General features: G+C 47.1%; 3 protein-coding genes across 3 annotated transcripts; 2 read left to right on the top strand and 1 right to left on the bottom strand.

The window, feature by feature from the left end:
* The first annotated feature begins 2,595 nt into the window (after window positions 1-2,595).
* On the top strand, window positions 2,596-3,877 carry DFJ58DRAFT_808936 (uncharacterized protein). Its single transcript, XM_041391326.1, has 3 exons — window positions 2,596-3,443; window positions 3,496-3,738; window positions 3,795-3,877. Exons 1-2 carry the CDS (start codon window positions 2,613-2,615, stop codon window positions 3,511-3,513), a joined length of 849 nt encoding a protein of 282 aa, XP_041239346.1. The 5' UTR covers window positions 2,596-2,612; the 3' UTR covers window positions 3,514-3,738; window positions 3,795-3,877.
* Window positions 3,878-5,490: 1,613 nt separating this feature from the next.
* DFJ58DRAFT_718216 (MFS general substrate transporter) lies at window positions 5,491-8,899 on the top strand (the record flags this gene model as incomplete). The annotated part of the gene is made up of 17 exons (XM_041384448.1): window positions 5,491-5,624; window positions 5,671-5,674; window positions 6,052-6,151; window positions 6,209-6,422; window positions 6,471-6,581; window positions 6,634-6,762; window positions 6,816-7,000; window positions 7,056-7,093; window positions 7,153-7,196; window positions 7,243-7,317; window positions 7,372-7,425; window positions 7,482-7,623; window positions 7,673-7,731; window positions 7,783-7,829; window positions 7,885-8,003; window positions 8,052-8,140; window positions 8,845-8,899. The coding sequence occupies 17 exons, from the start codon at window positions 5,491-5,493 to the stop codon at window positions 8,897-8,899; spliced, it is 1,599 nt and encodes a 532-aa protein (XP_041239345.1).
* Window positions 8,900-9,629: 730 nt separating this feature from the next.
* DFJ58DRAFT_718215 (uncharacterized protein) lies at window positions 9,630-12,370 on the bottom strand (the record flags this gene model as incomplete). Its single annotated transcript, XM_041384447.1, has 15 exons — window positions 9,630-9,646; window positions 9,750-9,834; window positions 9,883-10,005; window positions 10,065-10,082; window positions 10,111-10,358; window positions 10,406-10,493; window positions 10,722-10,806; window positions 10,856-10,933; window positions 10,961-11,057; window positions 11,096-11,322; window positions 11,389-11,513; window positions 11,686-11,805; window positions 11,858-11,949; window positions 12,009-12,260; window positions 12,325-12,370. 15 exons carry the CDS (start codon window positions 12,368-12,370, stop codon window positions 9,630-9,632), a joined length of 1,701 nt encoding a protein of 566 aa, XP_041239344.1.
* Between the last annotated feature and the right edge of the window lie 604 nt (window positions 12,371-12,974).

Below are 12,974 nucleotides of genomic sequence, written 5' to 3'. Positions count from 1 at the left end.
TCAATTGCCCATCTCGTGATATTACCAGTTCCGACACCATAGTGCGATGCCCCTCCATCTTCTTCAACACAACACCTGTCTTCAAGTCCCACAGACGAAGTGTGTTGTCCCATGAGCCCGTAACCATTCGTCGTCTATCGGGAAAAACTGCGACTGCATCTACACATTCCTCATGGCCTTTAAACTCTCGCAGGGGCGTGGTGATTGGAACGAGCTTCGACATTTTAGTGGAGGTTGATGGTGTTGAGCACGGTCGAAGTGGACTTTGGAGGGACTGCGGGTGTCTTTTTGCAGAGGTGCGTGTTATGTGCGTTTTATGCTGTTTCACTGCGTCAACCTGCCTAGTTTTCATAGACGCCCAGGACACGAGGTTGTTCGCCTCCATCACCATTACGGCAAGAATGCTCCCTATTGTCATACCTGCCTTCCTCAACAATACCCTCCCAGCGCCTCAGTGCATATATGCGTCCGACTATTGTCTCCAGAGCTTCCAGAATTCATCACATCGCATCCAAACGAGCAGTCGGTGCTCCCCAGCGCTCGAATCTGACTATTTATCCTGATAACCGCACGAATATCGTTTTGTTTCGTGTCTAGCAGCTACTCCAGCACATCACATGTCACTCCTTCGAACGCGTGCATATAGCTTACCGTCATATCAGTTCTTCATTTATGCATCCCGTAGACTCCCAAGATCCCTGTGTGCACCAGATGCAACCGAATTTCGTGGCACAGGCTCGGAATCTCCTCACCATGGCCACACCGCCAATGGCCGCACCTCACTGCAGTGCCCCCTCATCTTCTTCAACACAACAACTTGCCTTCAAGTCCCACAACCGAACAGTCTGTCATACGAGCCTGTCGTTATATGTTGTCTATGAGGAAAAACTGCCGCTCCGGTTACACCGCTCTCATAATCTTCAAAAACTCGAAGGAGTGCGGTGCTTGGAATGAGCTTGACATCTTACTGGATGTCAATGGTGTGGAGCACGGTCGAGATGGATTTTGGAGGGACTGCAAGTGTCGTTTTCCTAGGCTACAGAGGTGCGTGTATTATGCGTTTCTATGCTGTTCCACTCCATCGATCTGCCTTGTGTTTCTATAGACGCCTAGGACACGAACCCCCGTTCGTCTCCACACATACATCAAGGTTGCGACAAGAATACTCACCGCTATCATATATACTCCCTGGACAGCATAACACCCCCTGCGCCTCTGCACATCCGACACCAATTTGTGTAAGTCCAGTGATCCAGCTGATAGTGCCTGAGGCCCGTCAAATATTACTAGGGTCGCGAACGTCATCCATCCTGGACAGTAGCATGAATAATACCTTGTTTCTCATGCCGAGCAACTAATCCAGCAGGTTTCCATGTAGCCTGTCCGAACGGTCACCGTTTGCGTGCATCGTCCCTTCTCTATCGAAACTGAGCCTACTGCAATATCACTTTTTCACTCAGTCGATTCCTGAGATCTGTTACGTGTGCATCGGATACAGCTGAATCCGCTACTAGTGCTACGACGGACGAGTTTCCGCCTTGGTTTCCGACTTTCCAGTTTTATCCGAACACTTGTGTTTGAACTTTTATTTATAGGTTTCCCTGTGTTCCTAGCTTTGCAAACTCTGGGCAAACTCGTTTTGGTTTTTATCGTTCACTAATCCATCTCCTGTATCCATCTCATAGGAATCCTGCACCCTGCAAGTATCGATGCAACACTGCCGTCAGTTCTACTAAGTCTGCGGGCTCTCATCGTAGTCAAGCTGCATTTGATTATCGATTTGTCACTGCGGATATTTAGGAACGTCATCTATCGTGCAATGGTCCAAATTCTCCAAGAAACCAAGTGAGTATCGCAACACTCAAGTGATTTTTCACAGCACATTCTGATACTCTGTCCCTAATTACCAACCAAGTGCCGGGTGCCATGGTTAGACAAACATAGAGTTGAGTGAATTTCGGACCTCGACGTTGTTATTGTGCTCCATGCAATACGTATCAACCCATGCCAAGTGATAGCCCACATCTCGAACAACTTTGCAGAATGACTGCAACTTCATGAGACCAGTTGCTTTTAACTCGCACACGACCTTGTCCTGGATGTCGTGCAGCAGCGGCTCCGTCCCTTCCAACCTATGCGATAGCGTGCAGAATCATTGCATTGTGATATACACCTGCCTGTATATATCGATATCGGGGACTTCAACAACCCGAGGCCCGCAAAACGTTGATCAAAAGCAGATCTGGGCTGGGCCTAGAGCATCCAAGAACACTCGATCTTCCTTCCGACATAATCTCAAAAGATGCGGACGGTCTTCCTGCTCTGTCGTCGAGAAAGGACCCCACTAAGCTCGGTGTGGCTGCAAACATGATGGTATCTGTCTATGAAGCTGTTTCCTGGTAAAGGGGACATTGCTGAATGAACTGCGAGAAATCCTGACCAGTGTAAGGTATTACACGTTACGATATAATGATGGGTTAGGCTTTCAAGGAGGCCAGGTAGTAGGCCCCACATCATTGATATGCGGTATGCTGAGCTTCAAAGTACAATCATAGGTCACATCACCGGCACCCCTTAAAAGAACCCCTAAAGTACAATCTCTCAACGAAATCATGACTGAATACATTCTACAACAAGCTTCTGCAGTGGTCAAGAGCTTCTTTCAAATCTTCAAGGACCCGTCGAACGATCCGCCAGATCCGCTCCCTCCGCGGAAGATCCAAACATTTTTTCCCACTCCCTTCGATGACCGAGTCAATGCCATTTACTGGACCTGCGAGGTTCTTAGTGTGTATCTTGTCATTTCGAAAGAGTCCACATTCCTGCATCAACTTCAACACTGCAAATCTTTGCAATCTCCAGCTCACGAATTCCTCATGGCGTACTTCATCACAGAGATAGACGGCACAAGTTTCGAAATGGGGGTAACACTAGATCGCTATCCAGAAAAGCCGACCGGTCTTATACGATCGTTGTTTCCACGGGACCTGGAACTATCTAAGCACTGCCCATCCCACTTTCCATTAGCGTCCCCCCCCTCTTCCGGCAACGCCATGCAAGATACGGGAAAGAGCGGTGAATATTATCACGCAGCCATAAACAGTATCATAGTGCCTGCGTTTGGAACATGGGGTGGACTTGAACGCATAGCTGAAGAAGCGTTTGGACCATACAAAGTTCTCAATACCGTCAAAGATACCCACATGTCAGCAGCACAATTCGCTACGCTCATCGATGTCATCGACGATTTCGCACCCATGTACACACCAATGTACCAGTGTTCGTGGTTCGCCATGTTTTTCTTTTACATGGTCAGGGACGAAACAGGTAGTAAAGAATATCCCTGCAAGGATATAGATGAACGGGGCAAGCAATTAGGCATGACAGAGCCTTCACTTGATCCTTGTGATGATGAGGAGACAGTGAGTTATCATTATCGTCGGGTATGTGTTCAAATCATATATCTTCAAGTTATTTAACTGATAAACTACCCAGAGGATTGCTAAACTCTGAGGCAATCAAGGTTAGGACAGCCTGTGGTTGACATTCAGCTGGTGTGCATGAGTATATGCTCCAGCGACCCCTATCTCAGTTTCCTGCAAGTTGTCTTTTTCATATCAATGCACCCGACACAGTTATTCTACCGTCTTTTTCTGTCAGTCACTTGTATCACTATGTCGGATGCAAGTATGTAAATGAGAAGCTACACATACCTTTCTGGTTGGTTGCATATGTACCGTGAGTCAGCTCATTAAAGAGCCATTCAGTTGTCATTCTCACAGAAATTTTAAAAGGGATCATAGACAGGACAAAGCAGATGGCACTTCTTCGAATGTACATAAACAGCTTCAGGGGTTATATGCTAGGCTAGGGGCTGATAGAATCCTTACGACCAATTGAAGTCAGGTGTTGATATTCTTACGAAATATCGTGGGGATTTCGCGGTGTTCGTATTCAAGAATGAACTGGTGACTGTTCGTAATAAGCAAGGTGAGTACCCTGCAGCCCATTGGCAAGAGAGAAAAGGGAAAAACGTCAACAGGATGTCAACGTTGTCAGTGAACTTCTCTAGAAAGGGGCTCCGTATCACATAAACAAAGCTCTGTCCCGATTAACGAACGGGCTTCGCTAACAACCGAGGTCCTGCAGGGTTCTGCTAGATTGCGCAGGTTCCATACATACCGTGGCCAATCAATGGAAGCTGTCATGCCAGTGCAACATTCAACGGTGACATAAGAGGTAACCGTAGCGAACAGGTCGTAGTCCAGGCAACAGGGAGCAGCAGAAAAATACCACCAACTTGGACGCGACTCACAAGTAGGAGTAGGGGAAGAGGGTTATTCGATTCAAACTTTCAAAGCCTCCACGGAATTGCAGTTGACTGCCAGGGGTCAATTCTAGACGAATAAGTTGAAATCATGACCAATTTGTTAATTGGATGGATATATGCTTTTAGATATGATTGCAGGGTTCTGATGATCGATGGTTTGCAAACCCCGAATAGTGCCGACCTGCTGAGTTGTGATTCAGCACAAGTTTAGCACCATTAAGAAATGCCCTTGTTGTCAGTAGGATACGACTTTCCATCATGACAGCCTGAGCAGACGGACATATTACTAATGGATTTCAAGTGGCGCGGTGATTGAGAGCAGATCTACTAGTAATCCAATAGTAATCCATGAGGCCCGTCTGACGAGCGCAAAGTCTTCGAGTGGCCGTGACAATGACCTGCGATGGGTAACAGTCCTAGTTTCTTGATACGCGCGACGAGATATCTGTGGTTGAGAATTCCAAAGCGGCGAAAAAATGAGATAGTACCTCATCAATGCAGGGCGCAGATCTACCGTGATTGAATCACCACACCCTATCAGGAATGTCCATACGGAAATTAATATGATATATGTCTAGATTCTGGTCTATCGACATGATATGAAGATGGCTGGAATTTCATCAAACGAGGCCTGACGTTGCGTAATAGCTTATTTGTTCTTCTATTTGGCCTTGTATGACGTTGGCAAACATTTGCGTCGTGTCTGTCAAGTTGTTCCCTGTATGTACTCAGCACTGCAGAACCTTGCAGAACGCGGTGACTAGTAGGCATTACTTCCTCTTACAGAGACACGTGTGCTGTCATATCACAGCCTGAGTCCTGAGCAGGATCTCTCCTCCGTCAAACTTACACTTCCCAAATCGGTTACCTCAGAAACTTATCACCGAGCGCCTCCCGCGCTCTGAGGTGGCGATTACACTCCAAACATGAACTGTTTATAAGCCATAGTGCACGACTTTGTTTGAGAACACATATAATCGAGGTAAGTAGCATGTAGGATGCATCCCAAGAGTTTGTCTTGGAGCAGCTCTTCATGATAGCCACCTTCGTTCGCAGGCTCATATAATCTCGAGCTGGCTGCCCCGCATCATCTCGGGCACATCTATTTGCCACTTTGCCGAATTGAGCGCTTTCTTGGCTACTGATCCGAAAAAGTCAAAATGTTGCTCCTTCGGACGAACGTACCGGTGTCCGAGTCCCTGACCGCCGTCAGAGCGCTGTCTTCACTGTCCGCACTCAGGATACTTAGGAATGCCTCGAACGAGCTCAAATGCCAACGTAAATTTGGGCTTGGGTCTGTCCGATAACCCGATTTAATTCACATTGATGTTCACACACAGGGTCGTACTTTCTCGGGCTCAGGATAGCTCGAGATTATCAAGCTGAGCTTACTATGCATCTAGACAGGGTTTCGGCCAATTGCCTATCTCTGTGCCAGTGTGGGCTCGTGACTTTTCCTAGTCATGAGATAACTCAGATAAGTCGTGCCATTAGACTTATAAAATAGCTGGAAAATACAATTGGATACCTACTCGTACCTCATCATTGCCCTGCGACAGTTCACCACAAGCTCATGGCGACCGTACAAGATTCAGAGAAACATGACATAATCAGATCTCCTTCGTCAATGACCCGTATGTCCGAGGACAACGATAAATTTCTTGCAAGTACCTTTTCGATTTCGTTCCTTCAGCTCAATCAATATTATTAATGAGTAATAGGTGACCTTCGAGGATAATGACACGCGGGATCCCATGAATTTCTCATACAAAACAAAGTGGACGATCACACTGGTGGCGTGTGCTTTCACTGGCATAGTCGGTAATCTAATCTACGCCACGGAGCGACTAGAGAATTGATAGAATCTTATAACTCTAGCTGCAGCGGCGGCCTCTTTTTCGATGGGATACCAGTCGATGATGCAGGACCTGAACTGCACTCAGTTCCAGGCCACTGTCGGATTGAGCATGTGGTCAATCGGATTTGGCATAGTTCCTCTCATCACTTCGTCCTTCACGGAGGAATTCGGTCGCCTGAATATATACATCGTCTCATCATTTGCATTCATGCTTACGCAAATGACGATTGCCCTGTAAGTTCATTTTTCACAAACGTGACGCTGTTTCACAGACTATTACAGGTCACCGAACATACAGACCGTCATACTTGGACGTCTGCTCGGGGGCGCATTCGGCTCAACAGGTGCAACCTTGGTGGGTGGTTCGATCGCCGACGTATGGAAGCAACATGAGTTGGGCATTTTGAGATTTTTACTTGTTTGATCGCTACAGCTATCTTCACAGGCGTGGACAACCTATGGCATTCTTCGCTCTTGTTGCTGTGACTGGAACAGGTCTTGGGCCTGTAATTGCTGGTGTAATAGAGGCAAATCCTCGCCTTGGATGGAGATGGATTCAGTGGGTTCATGTTATGTTAGTCCCTTGGAACATATCACGCACATTGCATTGACTGAATTTTCCTGCAGGTTTACAGGGGCTTATTTCATCTCTGTTGTGTTGCTCATGAAAGAAACGCGTGCTACCATAGTTTTAACCCGCCTGGCAAGCAAGAAGCGAAAAGAGACAGGAGATGATAGATACCGAGCGAAAGCAGAGATTGAAAAACAAAAATTAAGCACTTTGATCAAGATTTCCTGCACACGGCCAATTTGTCAGCAAATTTCGCCGATGGTCTACACATATCAGCTGACATTTTATTTTTTCAGACCTCTTGCTGACGGAGCCTATCGTCCAGGGTTTCAGCGTAGGCTCTGCAGCTACTTTTTAGAGACGGAGCTAAACAGGAGTGTTTCTTTCACGCAGTTGTGGATTGGCTTTACATGGGGCGTAGTCTTTGCCCTTATAGAGTACGCCGTTCCATATCTTCGTGTTTACCGTCTAACCCAGGTATAGGTCTATCTCTGCCGAGTTCCAGGCGGTCTACGATTTTAACGTACAGAACACGGGATTTGTTTTCAGCACCCTCATGTGAGTCGACAGAAGCTGAAACTCGTGATGATGATTTACTATTGTGCGGCTTAGAGTTGGGAGCTTCATTGGATACTCTGCCAACATCTATCAGGAAAAGTTATATCAGTAAGCATGCGCTGGCCACATTGCACATCTATGGATCATCGACCTGTTCGAATTAGAAAAAATTATCCTCGGAAACGTCAGGAAGCGCGTCTTTATCTTCCTTGTGTTGCGGCATTCTTCATACCAATCGGGATATTCATCTACGCTTGGACAGCAAGACCGGAAATACATTGGATAGCGCCAGCAATCGGTCTCACTGTTTGTCCTACGCATCTCCGTCACAGTTGTGAGACTGACATTTCTCAAGATATTCATGTCCGGCGGATTTGTGATTTACATGGTGGTCTTCTTGTATCTCGCAGACTGGTGAAAATATTTTTGACCTGCGCGGTTGAATGAAACTCATCAATCTCATAGCTATGGGACATATGCATCGTCAGCCATTGCATGCCAAAGCCTGTGTCGTGAGTTCGTCTCCTGCACGCCTCTCACATCCTTTTTAATGCCACGAATCCCCAGGAAATTTGGCCGCATCAATCTTTCCTCTTTTCACGACACAAACGTTTGCTCGCTTGACGTATAGATGGGGTCTGACCGTGTTTGGATGCATAGGTGCAGCGCTCGTGCCCATTCCATGGGTAAGACAAAACCAGCTACCTGTTAGGTCAATATTAAATTGGGGCCAGGTACTTTTCTTCTATGGGTCTAGGATTCGTGCTCGAAGCAAGGTGTCACGAAAAATTCTAGAGGAAGAAGAGCTGGAAGACATGGATAAGTGACCAAACATTGCGGAGAAGCGAGAATAATATGCCATCCAGTATCAAAAATACTGAAACAAAGCGTGCCGGCGCTTTGAATGCAAATTATGTAGATTCACTTGTATTTGAATCTGATTGTGCAACTTGAAGACCCTGGGCGGATAGTGAGGACTGAGCGAGTGATGCCCGTGGTACGACTGGTCTTGCGCCTTCCCAACTTGGTACCGGCGAGCGTCCCTTGGCAAACTCCACCCGCTGGAAATAGGTTGGTGACAGGAACCCTTCATTGCCGTCTGTCAGGATAACGCCATTGGCGGACAAGTAGAACGGAACACCAGCATCGAGGGCTTTCTGCACATCAACAAAATCAGAATTTGCGAGGAGTTGCGCATCCTCATAGAGCGTAAATCGCAGAACGTGTGTAGATGAGGTTTTACCTACCGCTCATGACATCATCAGAGAACTCATGAGTCCTTGACATGGTAGCCGTGGGAACTATAGGAGGACACAATTCTGCTCCTGCTAAAGATGGCTATGTATACTGCGAGAAATTTGAGTTATCGACACATAGCGTGATTGTACCATCTCCATGCAACTAAGCTTCGTACATACTTTGTTTCATTGCTCACATGTACATGCGCAAGGATTTCGATGCTATTTCCGCAGCAAAGAATAGACGACAATATATTGAATATTTGATGCATAAAAAAATCCGTTATAGTACTAGACGCAAACTCACAGAATTCCAGGAGCCGCGCAGCGGCAAGCACTTGTAGTAATTAATATTAGTACAGGTTATATCATCCCGGGGAACGTTGGTTTTCAGTGATCATTAACTGCATCGCGTCGACCCGTTAGGCTAAGGCAATATCCAATCTCGGTCATACCTCAATTGGTATACTTATCATCGCGCGACCCCTGTGACGAATGCATCATTCAAGTTTCACTTTGCGTAAGGCAAAATCTGTGCCTATCGTAGAAGTCGGACGATCATCTAACTGATACTTTCATATGACAGCGATTAACACAGATAAGAACACCTTCGTTAGGTCGTGCACATCACGCAATCTACCTGTTTAACCCTGCGTGCACTTCCAAAACCTCCATCTGCTACCATTGTCTCCATATCCTGTAATCGAGCGCCGACCACGGGAACTCGTACCTTGCAAACATCGAAAACCATAGTAGCCTACTATGGTTTCGAGGAGAAGGCATTGTATTCGTGTATCAGTTGATAAGAATCCAGCCATTTGATACCAATGTGGTCCGTGATTCCATGCCGATTAGATAGAGCGGACCGGGGTCAAAGCTGCGAAGGCTGCAAAGCTGCCGGCGGCAGTAATCAGGAATATGAAGGAACTAATGAAGATATGAGGCAATATGTGCGGTTCCTGCACAGCGGCTGTAGAAGCTACTAGCACTGACCGGCTGGCAAGATGCGCGTGTAAGGGAAAGGCCGACAGTATGCTGATCCTTGCCGGAAGGTCAATCCTTATATTGTCCTCACTATTTCGAGACACGTTCTAATTGCGCATCGATGATCGACGCGTAAAGTACATACTGATGATCATTTCTGCGAAGACGCCTATCACAGACGCGATCGAGGACTTTTCCCCGACGACTCACTGTATGGTCTGCATTCAATACCCAGCTCATCAGCAATGATCATCGCAGCCTTCTCTCCAATGAGAAGCGCTGTCGAATATGTGTTCTAGAGAGACGCTTAGACAGCACGTCAATGATCCCGACCAGCACTCACTGTGCCAACATTTTTCGGCGCAATTGACATGTCCGCAACCTTGAGGTTTGTCACGCCGTAGACGTTTAGCCGAGCGTCAACAACCCCTTGATCTGCCCTCGGCTTCATGGCGCAAGTTCCGAGCTACACACTGCAAGGTTCAGGTACCTCATGTGAAAGCATGAAAGTTCAGCTGTACATACCGAATGCCATGTCGTTTGCTACTGAGTATCGATTCAGTATTTTAACATAATGATAGGGATGCGACATACCGCAGTCACGATTGTATCGATCGATCGCCTCGTCATCTTCTGCTGTGTAGATTAAGTCAGGCGCATTCAAGTCCACCGGACCGGTCGTTTCTCTGCAGACTGCAGCGCTTCCCTCTGGGAAACAAGGATGGCCGGCGGGGACTTCACCTCTGTATGAAGGCATGCCGTCGAAGAATTTCGCGCATCTTTTTGTATCCAAAGTTAAGAGGTACAATATCGGATGGACTGTGTGGATTATAGTAGTATTCAGTGAGATGAAATTGCCGACTCACTCATCAGGTAGCCTGTATTGAAGTCGATTCCTTCCTGGCCGTTCTCGTCCCATTTGATATGAATACTGCCGGCGGACGCGGGGTACAACTATTGGAAAATTCAGAACAAAGATTACGGGATAGTAGATGGGGGTAGTACTGTGAAATAGAAAGCAGCCAAGTAATTGCGAGGAGGAAGGCTCCTCGAGAGTGGCCCAACGTATCTGGTTATTGGTTATTGTGAGCATTCGTAAGTCATCAAAGCAAAATAATGTGTACACACCCTTCAGAAAGAGCAAATATTGCAACAGCCTTGTCTGGGCGGTCCTGGAAGAACTCCTTCCATCGTGGTTGAAAGGCTTGAACCCATGGCTTTCAGCTCGTCATCGTCAGGACGCCATTTGATTTTTGCATCGGTTCCACTGAAACTGCCAATCAATACGTCACCAGCATTGAAGGTTTTGTACCAACTTTTGGGCAATAAGTGACTTGCCATTAATTTTCCATTGCGCCAGGTGTTCTATAATATTTCCCTGGCGGTTAAAGGGACTCAGAATATGACAAGAACATGCTTACCCTGGACAACACTCCTTCCCACGCCAGAGGGAATCCATAGTAACAGCTCCATCAGCAGAAAAGTATGGAACAGAGACGATGTTGTGATCTCTTAACCCTAAGTTAACATTATGAGATAAATGGTTGAACACGGACCGCAATAATTTTCTCCGACGCCAGGCAAGTCCACCAGTTGCTGTATATCGCACCGCTTGAGAATCGCTTCGGCACCGATGCCAGACCTCTCGAGAATGGCTGGCGAGCCGAACGCCCCAGCAGTGACAACAACAAGCTTCGATGCTCTTACGATACTTGATGACTGACCTGCGTCTGGGCAAGACACTGGATCGCTGGTGAACTCGACACCTACGGCACGCTTATCTCTTTCATTCGAAAAAGACATCAGCAGTTGGACACGGCTGCAATCCAACTTGTTGTACAACACTCACCGGAAGATCACCGCTCCGCGCTTGCCGACCCATATCTGCAAATTTGCATTGTGAGCTTGGTTGTAGACATAGTGGTGGGCTGCATCAGAACGCCTTCCGGTTGTCCCGTCAATGTACCTTCTTATCTATGAGGTCAATTCACAAATAGATGACGAGCACAAGCTCACTTCGCCCATGACTGAAATGGATCTCGTTAGCGGACTCCACACACAGAGAAAGAAAATCAGGTGGCGCACACTGTATGTGTTGCATGTTTCTAAATCATCAGTGTCTTCGACATATTTCCTCTTGTGATACGTCGTGCCAACACGGATGAAACTCTTCGCTAGCACGTAGTTTGCATCCACCATAGGACACTTTGATAGGTCCACCGTACCCGTGGGTTGGGCGATCGGGCTGCACCTCATATGTCTCCAGCTAAGTAATGAATAGTTCAGCTTGAGAAATTAAAGATGATTCAATCAAGGACCTTCTTCATGAGGGGAATCAAGTTCTTAGATTCCCACCCATCGGCTCCCCAGTCATCAAAATCTGAGGCAGGCGCACGAGTGTAAACCATAGCTGACCGAGTCAACATATCCGAGTCAGAGCCATGCTATTTAGTCAAGAACGCTACGAACTATTCACACTTGACCCTCCACCAATGCAATGGGCGCACGAAACGATCGGAGCACGACCGTTGAGACGTGGACTTGGATTTCCAACGTTGAATGTCATGGTGGTACTTGTGGGCACATGGTGGCTTGTAAATCGGTAAGGCTGCACATGCACAGCTTGATTAAGCGTGTGTTGGCCCCCTTTGAGAATTAAGATACTAAGCGAGGGGTCCCATGCAGCCAGGCGGCCTGCGACAACACAAGCTGTGGTACCGCCTGAACCGCGATACAGCGTTATGTCAAGAGAATCACCATCAATTCAAGATGTATTACTACTCGCCTCCAGCAAAGATAATGTCGAATTCTGATATGACTGGATGAGACATCGAAGGGTATTTCAGGCGGGACCAATCATGTCAGTGCTGTCCAAATTTATATCCCTCGGTGGAGGCGAATAACAAAGACAGCGCTGGCACTAATTTCAGAAGGTTTTCCTGCATTGCTGTCATGCAAGCCACGAGTTTTAATAAACAGAGTGCAGTTTGAAATTTGAGCAATCGGCTTCGGAACGCGTGAGCCCGATAACGCGCAAGGCCGCACGCGGCAGAGCCCGCTACGGTCGCTTTTTCGAGCCATAACGTAAATCGATTGCAACAAATATCGTAGAGATCAACTTAATCCAGATGAGTCGCTTCGAGTGGTACAAATACAATTACAAGTTAAGATCAACTCAGAAGAGTCGCAACCCAGACGAGCCGTGAGGACGGCATCAGCAAACTACCGGTTTTGGATACAAGATTCCCACAGCGACACAACTAGCACAGCCCCACAGTGGTACAGCGCACAGAGCGCACAGAGTGACAGTGCGGCACAGTCTCGCACAGTGCACAGGGTCAGGCGATAAAATGTGATGTAAATTATAGATTAATATCAATATCTTGCTGGTCTTCATCAAAACACGAGATCTCGGAGAATGCATTTCACAGCGTG

This window comes from Suillus subalutaceus (assembly GCF_016647625.1).
Source record: "Suillus subalutaceus strain FC151 chromosome Unknown DFJ58scaffold_128, whole genome shotgun sequence".
Lineage (NCBI taxonomy): Eukaryota > Fungi > Basidiomycota > Agaricomycetes > Boletales > Suillaceae > Suillus > Suillus subalutaceus.
Note: the sequence above shows the minus strand (reverse complement) of the source record. Positions and strands in the feature narration are given on the sequence as shown.

What these genes read in the sequence shown, in the direction of transcription:
- DFJ58DRAFT_808936 (XM_041391326.1), top strand. Translation starts at nt 2,613, where the DNA reads ATGACTGAATACATTCTACAACAAGCTTCTGCAGTGGTCAAGAGCTTC.